This window comes from Seriola lalandi, unplaced genomic scaffold (assembly GCF_002814215.2).
Source record: "Seriola lalandi dorsalis isolate HSWRI2012SDOR001 ecotype SW California unplaced genomic scaffold, Sedor1 jcf7180002054722, whole genome shotgun sequence".
In the NCBI taxonomy this organism is placed as follows: Eukaryota; Metazoa; Chordata; class Actinopteri; order Carangiformes; family Carangidae; genus Seriola; species Seriola lalandi.
This window is the reverse complement of record NW_019525275.1, coordinates 350,290-362,744: the sequence shown is the minus strand read 5'-3', so window position 1 is coordinate 362,744 and position 12,455 is coordinate 350,290. Positions and strand designations below refer to the sequence as shown.

Here is a 12,455-nt window from a genome sequence, read left to right as displayed (position 1 = left end):
TATGGTGCTGACTGTAGGTCTGTGTTGTATGGTGCTGACTGTAGCTCTAGGTGTTGTATGGTGCTGACTGTAGTTCTTGGTGTTGTATGGTGCTGACTGTAGCTCTGTGTTTTATGGTGCTGACTGTAGTTCTTGGTGTTGTATGGTGCTGACTGTAGTTCTTGGTGTTTTGTGGTGCTGACTGTAGTTTTGTTGTTTGGTGCTGACTGTAGTTCTTGGTGTTGTATGGTGCTGACTGTAGCTCTAGGTGTTGTATGGTGCTGACTGTAGTTCTAGGTGTTGTATGGTACTGACTGTAGCTGTATTTTGTGTTGTGCGTCTTCAGTTGGCTAAAGACATGTCGACTGCTGCTGTCAGAACCATCAGGAAGGAAATCAAAGAACTTTACATCAACATCCAGGCGCTGCAGGAAAAAGAAAAGGCCTATGGTAACGGCAACGGCATCATGTAAGCCCCCACCCACTGACATCACCTGCTGACATCACTGTGTCCATGCTGTGTTCACTGTGAGGGAGAAGGATGGGAAATAAACTTCAAACAGAATACCACTGAAAATTCAATTGTACTGCAGAATGTTTTCTGTAGTTGTAACCGTCAATCTTTGTTTTTCCCACATGAAGTGAATGCAGCGTCATTGAGGTTATTGCTGTGTCTCAATTCACATACTTCCATACTCACAGTTACTTTTGTCACACTGACAACTATAACAGTCGCCATCTTGGCTACGTAGCAGAAGGGGAGGGGCCACCACATGTGGCTAGCAAAAATCACAGCCTTCTCAGCTGCTGCGCTCTAATTGGTCCGTCTTTGTTTCAGAATCATCGCTGAGTCGTCAACAGGTTGTCTATTTGCAGGTTCAGCTCTGGGGAAGAAAGGTGAGGATGTCACCTGAGAGATCGCAAGAGGCAGCAACACACACACCTGAGATTTATTATTGTATACCATAATATACTATTAAACTGATCTACACCGTTATTTTTTTACTAATTAACTGACATTGAAATGTCTATTGGTTTTTGGTTAAATGTATTAAGTCTGATCTTTGTACCAAAGTAAACACCAGAGAGTTTCCACCTGGAAGGTGTGAACAGACAGCCAGGTAAACATGTGTACTCGTGTGTGTGTGTGTGTGTGTGTGTGTGTGTGTGTGTGTGTGTGTGTGTGTGTGTGTGTGTGTGTTTCAGGTGTGTATGCAGATAAAGTTGGTATTGAAGCTGCTGAGATGTTGTTGAGAAACATCAGACACAATGGCTGTGTGGATGAGTTCCTCCAGGACCAGGTGAGCCACACACCTGCTGACCTCACTCTGACCTCAGTGTGACCTCACTCTAAACCCTGATCTCCTCTTCCTCCTCAGCTCATCATCTTCATGGCGTTGGCAAAGGGAACGTCTCGGATTCGAACAGGAGCCGTGACGCTGCACACACAGACGGCCATCCACATCGCAGAGCAGCTCACTCAGGTCAGACACAGCTCACACCATACATCCATCCAGCCATCAATTCATCTATTCAATCATCCATCAATTCATTCATCAGTTCATTCATCCATCCATTCATTCATCAATTCATTCATTGGTATCAGCAGGATAACTGATTGGTTCCTGTGCAGTAAAGACGATTGAAAGAATAAAAATTCTTTAATTTAAAGTCGTCAGTGAAGTTTCACTTTAAATGTATAAAATATAAAAACAAACAGTTTATTTAACATCAACATTTACCCAGACATCCTCATCAGTCTTCTGAGGTTGCTCTGAGGCCCTGTAAAGTCTTCATACATTTAAATACAACATAAATAAGTATGATGGTTCCGACAGTGATGAGTTCACTGACTGCTGCTTTCAGGTGTATTTACCTGGATTAACACACGTTTTTGTTTTTCTGTTTTCAGGCAAAGTTCTCAATAACAAAGTGTGAGGACGAGCTGAGCAGTAATGTCAACCACATCATCGAATGTCAAGGATCAGGAGCCACCAACCTCAACCTGTAGAGAGAGACACACACACACACACACACACACACACACACACACACACACACACACACACACACACACCCCAACTGTCTCCGTACTGGACTCGGTAGCTGCTCCTGTCATGGCCAACCCTCTTAGCTTCTGTCTCTCAGGATGTTTCCTTAAATACTGTAATAAATAAATAAAAGTCTTTCCAACGTTCACGGGTTCTTGTCTGTTTTGTGTTTGTGTGGTAGAGCAGAGCTTCTCATTCAGACACTCATGATGTCACTGCTTTAGACAGAAACAAAGCTACAAACTGTGTGTGTGTGTGTGTGTGTGTGTGTGTGTGTGTGTGTGTGTGTGTGTGTGTGTATCGTGTATAAGGTATCAGGTTGTTTGCAGACTGACTGGTGGATTAAACACTGACCCTGACTGTGAACCTGGTTGTAATAAGCTGTGCAGCCTGTGGGGGGGCGCTGAGGTCACCTGACAAGGTGAGGTGGAGGTTCAAACTGAATAAGAGGAGACGACAAATGTGTCACATCAGTTTAAAATCTGAATATGATCCTTGAGGTCAAAGGTCAGATATGTGACCGCAGCTGGAACAGACTGACTGAGCTGATATACAGGTGAGTCCAGGTGTGTCTGTGTTTGAGGTTTATTTATCTTTACATTACTGTGTTTGTCTTCTCAGTCAGTGTTGAATTCTGTGAACTGTAGTTTCCCTTGGTTGTAGTTTTTCTCAGATAGGTGTGTCTGTCTGCAGAATGAAGACAGTTGACCTGCTCTGGACCGGGACCTAAACTTCCTGTGTTCCCTGTCTTGTTTCTGTGATGTCATCAGCGTGGTGTCATGTTGTTGTCCCTCTAACTTCTTTAACTCACCTGCGGCAGGTGAGCCGATGTACAGTGTATACAGCAGGAAGTCCTCAGACCTGAATGTGTGTTGAAACCTGAGGAGGCTGTAAACTCACACCTCTGTCCCCTTTGGAACCAGGAGTAAACTGATCCAGGTCACCTGACACCTCCTCACCTCAGCCCAGCGCTGTCCTCACAGTCTGCTCGCCACCCTGCAGCATGGCAGACGCCTGGAGGACGCACCAGGATGGCCTCCGCATCCTCCAACCAGGAACAGGTTTGGGACCAGCGCCAGGGCCAGGAGTGGGATTAGGACTGGGGCCAGGGCCAGGACAATGTCCGGGACCAGGACCAGGACCAAGACCAGCACCAGGACCAGGACCAAGACCAGCTCCAAACCGTGTGTGGATCTCTCTGATCGCAGGTGAGTTTGAGGGTCAGCACACTTTGAAGGACTAATCCAGGATCTAAACCGCCATCTGAGCCTGCAGTCTGATGTCCTAGAATCAGCCAACCAGGTTCAATCAATCCACCTGTTCCAAAGACAAATAACCTGTTTTCAAGAATTTCCCAGTGTCCACATTCAGCAGGTCTATTTGGTCAGGTCCAAAACTGAAAGTAAGTAGCACTGACCGCAACAGGACGAGTCATTTCACTGAGGTGTAGAGAAAGAAGAAAAGTAAACAAGTAACAAAAGAAACAGAGTAGATTTTTGTTTTCGTATTTGTCTTCATCAGAGACTGAAAAACCTGAAAATAAGTAAATAAATAACTAAACGAATAAATACATAAATAAATATAAGCTGTATTTTTATGTTATGAATGCTTTAAAAACGGCTCCGTCATATTAAGAAACGGTGAATAAACCTCAATAATCAGACGAAGAAAACTCTTGTATAACTTCACTGTAAAAGTTCTGTAAAATCCGTTTGTTCCTGTGGATATCTGAAAGCCACATCACTCCTGTTTCCCTGCCGACCATGAAGGCAGCACGGTGCGTTGTGGTTGCTGATTGGCTGTGGTTGCTGTGGGAGCGGTTCCCGTCGCTATGGTAACGTGTCTTAAAGAGGGATTCCTCAATCAGAGTTGCAGACTCCGGGAGCATCGTCAAGGCGTTGGTGTGCTTATATGCTAACATGCTAACCCGGGAAGATTTACCGGATAAAAAAACGGAAAAACAAACAACGAAACCGGTAGGCAAGGTTCCTCCGCGCGTGAAGATCTGTCGCAGTGACTAATGGGAAACCGAGGACAAAGTTTTAAACTTTATAAACAGTCTGCGTTCGGCTGCTGCTATCTTGCTAGCTGCTAGCTGCTAGCTGTTAGCAGTTTGTAAAGTTTCTGAGGCTGTGGAAGGAGGGGGGGTCCATGACGGGGGAGGGAGTCCGGCACTCCCCAATCCTGTCGGCCCTGTTCAGGATGAGCGAGGACCCGGAGCTGCTGGGAGCTGCTGAGCTTATCAAAGGTAAAACAATGTTAAAGTGAGACAATAATTAATCATAATATTAAGGAGTTTTTTATAAATATAAAGAGTTTATCAAAGGTAAAATAAAATGAAAGTGAGACAATAATTAATAATAATATTAAGAGTTTAATAATTATAAAGGGTTTATCAAAGGTAAAATAAAACGGATTTCAATAAAGATAAAATAGTTAAGTGAAAGTAGATCGAAGTTTAATAAAGAGTTTATAAGAGTTAGAATAATGTTAAAGTGAAAAAGACTTTTCATAAATCAAGACTTTATCAAATGTAAAGAAGATAAAGTGAGACAAGAGTTTAATAAAGGTTTGAGTAAGGAGTTTAATAAATAGTTTATGAGTAAAGAAGTTAGAGTGAGAGAAGATAAGAGATTAAAAATTAAGTTATTAATGATAGAAACAAGTGCGTCAAAGAGTTTAATGAAGATAATGAGATTAATAAAAAAAGGAAGAGTTAACAGAGTTGGATTGATGAGCACATTGCCATGGTAACTGCAGGTGAGAACAGAACACAGCGTGAACAGCTGGATATAAACAGCAGGTGACCTCCAGTGAATGAATGGAATGGATATTACACAGTTATACAGTTAATTGATTGATTACAGTATTGATAAACAGTTGAGTGTGAAAGCTTTACTTTATATTGGAATATTTCAATATATTGACAGGTAGTCAGAGATTATCGAGAAAATTAAAATGATAAATAATAATCAAAGATTAATCAATAACAATAGTGAAATAATTAATTAGTGTTGATATTTACAACAGATTTCTTTGTCAAAGAAAAGTTTCTTACTTGATTGTTGATTTCTGTTCTGTTGTGTTTGATCTGCTCAGGAATAAAAATGCGTTCAGTCTCAGTAACGACAAAATAAAAAATTTCAGTTTGCTCCAGACGTGTTGTTTTTATAGAGTTTATTACTATTATTATTATTATTATTATACATTATATTTCGATTTATTTATATTATATTTAGACTGCCCCCTCTTTGTCTCCATCAGAGCGTCTGTACTTCGCCACGTTACGCAGTAAACCGAAGAGCACAGCCAACACGCACTACTTCTGCACTGATGATGAGTTCCTCTACGAGAAGTAAGTCGATCACATGATGTTAACCTGCTGCACTGCATTCTGGGTACAGTCATAGACGATGCTGCAGATGTGATATGATCCTGTATAATGTCCAGACTCTCTGTGTGAGGACACTCTGATTGGTTGAATGTAAGCACAGTGAATACGTTGATGAGACAGTGAACAAATATAATATGATCGATTGTTACACTTTCTTCATTAGTAGTTTTTAAACTACAGGTCCCATCATGCTCTGGGGGGGATATATGTTACCATGGAGTCAGTGAGCTCTCTGTGAGCTACAACTGTTTTTCTGCCATGTGCTTTTTATTTTGGTGAAACTTGAACAGGCAGGAAGTGAAAGCTCATTAGGTGTGATGATTGATTTAATTTATTAATAAACCTCCTGATTCTGAGTCACAGTGGATTAACTGAACAATCATTATAAAACTAATCAACAGATTCATCAATGATAATAATCTGATTAGAATTTGTTACAGAGTTTGAAAAGTTATCACAGCTGTTGTTATGGAAACATGAACACACATGCACATGCAGACACACACACACACACACACACACACACACACACACACACAGCAGATCTGCAACAGAGAGGATTTATTTTAATTGAAGATTAAACTGCAGGTCTGAGATCAGTGTCATGTGAGTCCAGGATTAAACCAGAGAGCTGGTCCTGGACTGTGTGGTTCAGGTCTCATGTTGACTGACTGTGTCTCTGTGTCCAGCTTCTACGCAGACTTCGGTCCTCTGAATCTGGCCATGTTGTACCGATACTGCTGCAAACTCAACAAGAAGCTGAAGGTGAGTTTCCGCTGCTGACATGCCCTCAGCAGGAATGCCTAGAATGCAACAGGGCAGGCGCAGCATTACACAACATCAGACTCAGACCATCCCACAACAGATTGAGCAGGTGTCGTCTCTCAGGTGACTTTATACAGGTGAACAGAGGGAATAGTGTAACGTGTGTTCTGCTGCCTTCAAGTGCTGCAGGAATTTAATAACCTGAAGAACAACCTTCTCACTGCTTCAACTCATTTAGTCACAGTGGAGCGTGTGTGTGTGTGTGTGTGTGTGTGTGTGTGTGTGTGTGTGTGTGTGTGTGTGTGTATATTGTATATAAGGTTGAAACACCTGAGACACAGCTCAGAGTCTGAAGATGATAGTGATGATAGAGATGATGAAAATGATGGTGATGATCATGATGATGAAGATGATAATTAAATTTTCATTTTTACTCACAACACAAACACGTGGAGATCATAATGCTGTTGAATACTGTCCCCTACAGGCTTCCATACTCTCAGGAGTAAATCCTGACTAACCTCAGGAATCTGATCTAAAACATAACATCAGTTATCATCATTAATGTCTGTTACCTAGCAACAGACACTATTCATATCATCTCACTGAGGTGTTTGTTATTCCTCTGTCCAGCGACAGTCAGAGCAGCAGCCAATTTGTTTTCAGGTTGTCCGTAAGTACGTCCCGTTCTCATAAACATGATATCTCAGTAACGTCTTGACAGAACTTCTTCAAATTTGGCACAAACATTCATCTACACTCCAGGATGAACTGATTAGAATTTTGTGGCTAAAGATCAAAGGTCAAGGTCACGGTAACCTCAGAAAACACCTTTTAGCCATTACTCAAGACGTTACACAGAAATTATGACAAAGTTTCACACAAATGAAACGGATGTAACCTGAAACTAGTCAGAGTGGAGGAGGTGACTCTAGAGAAGAGAACCTGGTGAGTTAGAGCTCTGTAGCATCTGCTCAGACTGTAGACTCTGTCCCTGTTATGTCCTGTAATAAAGTGAGTAAACACAATGACAGAGTTCTCCTTCAACATAACGAGTCCTACCTCGTTAGTCGTCGGCCTCGTCATTTCATTGGTTGTGTAAAAGTTAGAGGTGGACAGGTGAAAGTCAGGACAGATTAAAGTTTCCATCGAGCAGCACTGAGGATGAGTGTGATGTCACTGTGGGTGATGTATGAGCTGCAGTCAGACACTAATGAGAAGAGACAGGTCACTGTGAGAATCAGCAGCAGGACGTCAGTTATTTCTGCTCTAACCAGCTCATCACACGATCTACTGAAGGTCATAACAATGTGTCCCAGTGTGACATCTTCAGACTCGTTACTGTGATGGTTGTTGGTGGTTCGATTGACTGACCTGTTGTCCAATCACTGCTGCTCGTCTTCTTCTTCTCTGCAGTCCTTCACTCTGACCAGGAAGCGAATTGTTCACTATACAAGCTTCGACCAGAGGAAGAGATCCAATGCTGCCGTGCTGATCGGAGGATACGCTGTGAGTACACACTTGCTCTTCCGGTCCATGCGCAGAGTCCACGATCAGGTGACCTCACAAATCACAGTGTTGGTCTTTAGAACGTGTTATCTCCATAACGCCTCCAGGGAACTAGTTCACATCTGGTAAAAACATTCCCCTGGAGTGAAGGACATTTTGGTGGCTAGGTCAAAGGTCAAGGTCAGACATCACCTTTTAGCCATTACTCAAGACTTCACACAAATGGTTCATATTTTATATGACTCTGGATAAACAGGGATGTAACCTGAAACTAAAGTGTGTTAGCAATAGCAGCCTTCACTGATCACTCACTGTTTGTCATGTTTAAATGATTGAATATTTACCGTTTACCTGTAATAACCTGTGTAAACAGTCTAAACATGTGAAGCTGGTTCTGACTTTGTGTCAGGTGATCTACCTGAAGAAAACACCAGAAGAAGCCTACAGATCTCTGATCTCTGGATCAAATGCCTCCTACCTGCCCTTCAGGTGAGTCTGTGACTGGAAGAATAAAGTTAGTTTAAAGCTTCAGTTTGTTTCTGAGGCTCAAACTGAAAGGTGTGTGTGTGTGTTGAGGATAAAGGGCTCTTTGTTGTCACACACATTTAGTGGTTATATAACAGCAGAGCGACTCTGTTCCTCTGTGTGATGAGGAGGACACGCCCCCTGCTGTGAGGTTTGCACTGATTGGCTGAGAGCAGAATGAAACACTTGTTTATGTTACAGTGAACATGCAGCCATTTAAATGGAGTGAACTTCCTGTTTGAGACACAATGGAAGCCTGAATCTGTGTGTGTGTTGACAGAAGGTGAACACACACCTGTACAGGTGTGGTCTGATATCATCAGCTGATGTCTATGAGCTGTAAAGGTTAGTCAGTCTGAGGTTGCTGCTGGTCCTGGACCTGCTGCAGCTGACAGTCAGAGCTCTAACTGTCAGCTGCAGCTCCTCCTCAAAACAAAAGGTTTTTCAGGGTTTAAGAAGAAGAGGTTAAAACTTGTTGGTGGATTATCAATAATCACCAAAAATCATCAGTAATCATCATGAATCCCTCTGCTCTGCTCAGTGGGGTTTCACAGCTGCAGTTTGTTCAGCTGCTCCTGGTCACAGATCGATACATCAATTCTGTCCCTCTCTCTCTGTCTCTCTATCTGTCTCTCTGTTTCTGTCTGTCCCTCTCTCTCTGTCTCTCTATCTGTCTCTCTGTTTCTGTCTGTCTCTCTCTGTCTGTCTCTCTTTCTGTCTCTCTGGTTCTGTCTGTCTCTTTCTCTCTCTCTGTCTCTCTCTGTATCTGTATCTGTCTCTCTGTTTCTGTCTGTCTCTCTCTCTCTCTCTGTCTCTCTGGTTCTGTCTGTCTCTTTCTCTCTCTCTGTCTCTCTCTGTCTCTCTGGTTCTGTCTGTCTCTTTCTCTCTCTCTGTCTCTCTCTGTATCTGTATCTGTCTCTCTGTTTCTGTCTGTCTCTCTCTCTCTCTCTGTCTCTCTGGTTCTGTCTGTCTCTTTCTCTCTCTCTGTCTCTCTCTGTCTCTCTGTTTCTGTCTCTCTATCTGTCTCTCTGTTTCTGTCTGTCCCTCTCTCTCTGTCTCTCTCTCTGTCTCTCTCTCTGTCTCTCTGGTTCTGTCTGTCTCTTTCTCTCTCTCTCTCTCTCTCTCTCCCTGTCTCTGTATCTGTCTCTCTGTTTCTGTCTCTCTGTTTCTGTCTCTCTGGTTCTGTCTGTCTCTCTCTCTGTCTCTCTCTGTATCTGTCTCTCTGTTTCTGTCTCTCTTTGTCTCTCTGGTTCTGTCTGTCTCTTTCTCTCTCTCTGTCTCTCTCTGTTTCTGTCTCTGTATCTGTCTCTCTGTTTCTGTCTCTCTGGTTCTGTCTGTCTCTTTCTCTCTCTCTGTCTCTCTCTGTTTCTGTATGTCTCTGTATCTGTCTCTCTCTGTTTCTGTCTCTGTATCTGTCTCTCTGTTTTCTGTCTGTCTGTCTCTCTCTCTGTCTCTCTCTGTTTCTGTCTGTCTCTCTGTTTCTGTCTGTCTCTGTTTCTGTCTCTCTGGTTCTGTCTGTCTCTCTCTCTGTCTCTCTGTTTCTGTCTGTCTCTCTCTCTGTCTCTCTGTTCCTGTCTCTCTGGTTCTGTCTGTTTCTGTCTGTCTCTCTTTCTGTCTCTCTGGTTCTGTCTCTCTCTCTCTCTCTCTCTTTGTCTCTCTCTTTCTCTGTACAGGGACGCGTCCTTTGGAAAGTGCAGCTACAGCCTGACTCTGCTGGACTGTCTTCAGGGAATCAGGAAGGTGAGATTTTAAGATTCACTTTTTACACCTTGGTGTTTTTCAACTCAAGTCATCGAGTCATCAGAGGAAAAATTGACACAGCTCAGAGATGTCTGTGTACACTGAAGAGCTTCAGTGCGAATCTGTTTTATTCAGAGAATAACTCCCATAATCCCCCACTGCTTCATGACATCACCAGACTCTGTCTTTTGTTATTGTTTAGACTGAGAGACACCCTAGAGACAGAAGAGACCGACTGTGTTTAAGTCAAGATGAATAATAATGGAGTTCACACAAACATTTACAGACTGAACCAACATGTTACATAACGTGTGTGTGTGTGTGTGCGTGTGTGTGCGCGTGTGTGCAGCCAATCAACAGGAGAACGAATGAAAACATGAAGTGACGTCTCCTGTCTGTAACAGCTGTTTGTCAGCCCTGATGAAACTGAGCAGGTGTGATCAGCTGATGATCAAGCAGCTGCTGTGTTCTGGTTCTTGTTGTTGAGTGAGTGTGCCGGTGTGTTTCAGGCTCTGCAGCACGGTTTCTTTGACTTCGAGACCTTCGACGTGGACGAGTACGAACACTACGAGGTAAAAACCAGCACTGGCTGCTGGATCACCTGCACAGAATGACACCAGCAGCAGTCAGTCCTCCTCTTGCACACTCATCAATTATTTAGACAGAAGAAGAAGAAGTCGACCTCTGGAAACCAGCAGAGACTTACAGACCTTCACCAGACTCAGTCCAGACTCGTGATGACCACAGAACAGAAAACTAGATGAGAGAAAATAAGAAACAATTGATCCGAAGAGAAACTGAAGGAGACGTGACATCTTTAGGTGGTCCAGGTCTCAGTGTTCAGGGACTGCAGAGAGGGACTGCAGCACCCCCCTCAGGAGGATCAGTGTACTTTTCACACCAGCAGACAGCTACTGTTTACTAGACCTCAGTCCTGTTTGTCCTCCTCTCAGTCTTGAGTCTGTCCACATGTCCTGTCTTTAGTTTTTGGGTCTGATATGGTCTCTGTCTGTTCACAGCGGGTCGAGAACGGAGACCTGAACTGGATCGTCCCGGGGAAGTTTCTTGCCTTCAGTGGGCCTCATCCTAAAACTAAAGTAGAGAACGGTGAGTTCAGAGACGAACTGCGTCCGACAGACTGAGACTGAAGACAGACTGTGGACATGTTCTTTGATTTATGCTGTCTGAACTCACACTACGTTTTTATATTAAAACACAACCCCAGAGTTTTCAAAATAAAACACAACCCCAGAGTTTTCAAAATAAAACACAACCCCAGAGTTTTCAAAATCAAACAGCTCCAGCAGAGTTTACGAAAGTCTCTGTTTTCGGTGTTCAAAGACACCAGGGTCGTGTTGACAGGAGTGGAAAACGTACGTTTTAAAACGAAAACGTAGAAGTGTAGATGTAGCCTCAGCTGTAACACCTGTGCTGGCCCTGCCCCCTGCAGGTTACCCTCTCCACGCCCCCGAGGCTTACTTCCCGTACTTCAGGAAACACAATGTGACGACTGTCGTCCGCCTCAACAAGAAGATCTATGAATCCAAACGTTTCAGCGACGCCGGCTTCGACCACTACGACCTCTTCTTCCTCGACGGCAGCACGCCCAGTGACATCATCACACGCCGCTTCCTGCACGTCAGCGAGCGCACGGACGGAGCTGTGGCCGTCCACTGCAAAGGTGAGGACGTCCTGTCCAGAGCTGCAGCTCACTGTTAATACAACGCTGATCAGCACAGTTTTTAATTAGTGCCACGGGTGCTCAGCTCCGAGGCCTCGGGGCGGGGCGGACTATTAATATTCCTTCGGGCTTATTATTATTCTTCCACCAAATTTTGGCGCGTAACTCGTCACGCAGCTTTGAGAAAACCCTGGTAATATATACATCAAAATGTGCGTCTTGATCCCGAAAGAGATGCCATGACTTTTGGTGTTAAAATTCCGAATTTTTCCCAAAGTTATTCCCAAAAAACTGGGAATAAATAATGCATTAGGAATGCATTGGAATTTTCTTTAGAAACCCACAAAATTTCACCTTTTTTCTACAAAATTTCACCTTTTTTTCTGAGTCACCGAGCTCTCTCATACCTGCACGTAGAAATGTGATTCAAACTATAAAACGGAGGAAAACTTCTGCTCTCTCAAAAAGACAGGAACTGTTTTTACATAACATGTAAACTTTTCAAACTGTGAGCACTCAAAGGAGGAGTGCAAATCACTTTTTCTTCAAAGTTAGAGTGAAAGCGTCAGTTGGCTAGAGTGCGTGAAGCAGTAAAAAATAACCTTTATTTTTATTTTTAACTCGAGCTCACGGCCAAACCGTAAAAAGGAGTCAAATAATTCTTTCTGAAAATGTAGACATAGTTGTTGGGATTCATCAAATGTAACTTTGACAGGCAGGGTCTGCACAAAATTTAAACGGGGTGCCGAGTCCGGCAGCAATACCTGTCTCACTCTCATTGACACCTAATGTAATCGTCTTTTTTTTTCAAA

The 12,455-nt window shown here is 43.3% G+C and overlaps 2 protein-coding genes across 3 annotated transcripts in view; both read left to right on the top strand.

The window, feature by feature from the left end:
- Positions 1 to 2,175, top strand: part of rtca (RNA 3'-terminal phosphate cyclase) — a 6,164-nt gene extending 3,989 nt beyond the window's left edge. Inside the window, exons 9-11 of the mRNA XM_023424181.2 lie at positions 1,185 to 1,279; positions 1,358 to 1,462; positions 1,891 to 2,175. Of these exons, the coding sequence (XP_023279949.1) occupies positions 1,185 to 1,279; positions 1,358 to 1,462; positions 1,891 to 1,989 (299 nt within the window). The 3' untranslated portion in view covers positions 1,990 to 2,175. The remainder of the gene's footprint in view (positions 1 to 1,184; positions 1,280 to 1,357; positions 1,463 to 1,890) is intronic.
- An 842-nt stretch (positions 2,176 to 3,017) lies between these two features.
- cdc14ab (cell division cycle 14Ab) overlaps positions 3,018 to 12,455 on the top strand; it is a 16,137-nt gene continuing 6,699 nt past the window's right edge. Inside the window, exons 1-9 of one of the 2 annotated variants that reach the window (XM_087178755.1) lie at positions 3,018 to 3,237; positions 5,294 to 5,384; positions 6,113 to 6,188; positions 7,605 to 7,697; positions 8,107 to 8,186; positions 9,896 to 9,962; positions 10,472 to 10,534; positions 10,982 to 11,069; positions 11,413 to 11,643. In XM_087178755.1, coding sequence (XP_087034881.1) covers positions 3,033 to 3,237; positions 5,294 to 5,384; positions 6,113 to 6,188; positions 7,605 to 7,697; positions 8,107 to 8,186; positions 9,896 to 9,962; positions 10,472 to 10,534; positions 10,982 to 11,069; positions 11,413 to 11,643 — 994 coding nt within the window. In that variant the 5' untranslated portion in view covers positions 3,018 to 3,032. Of the gene's footprint in view, positions 3,238 to 3,800; positions 4,278 to 5,293; positions 5,385 to 6,112; positions 6,189 to 7,604; positions 7,698 to 8,106; positions 8,187 to 9,895; positions 9,963 to 10,471; positions 10,535 to 10,981; positions 11,070 to 11,412; positions 11,644 to 12,455 lie in introns of those variants that run through there. The other variant, XM_023424172.2, reaches the window with a different exon arrangement.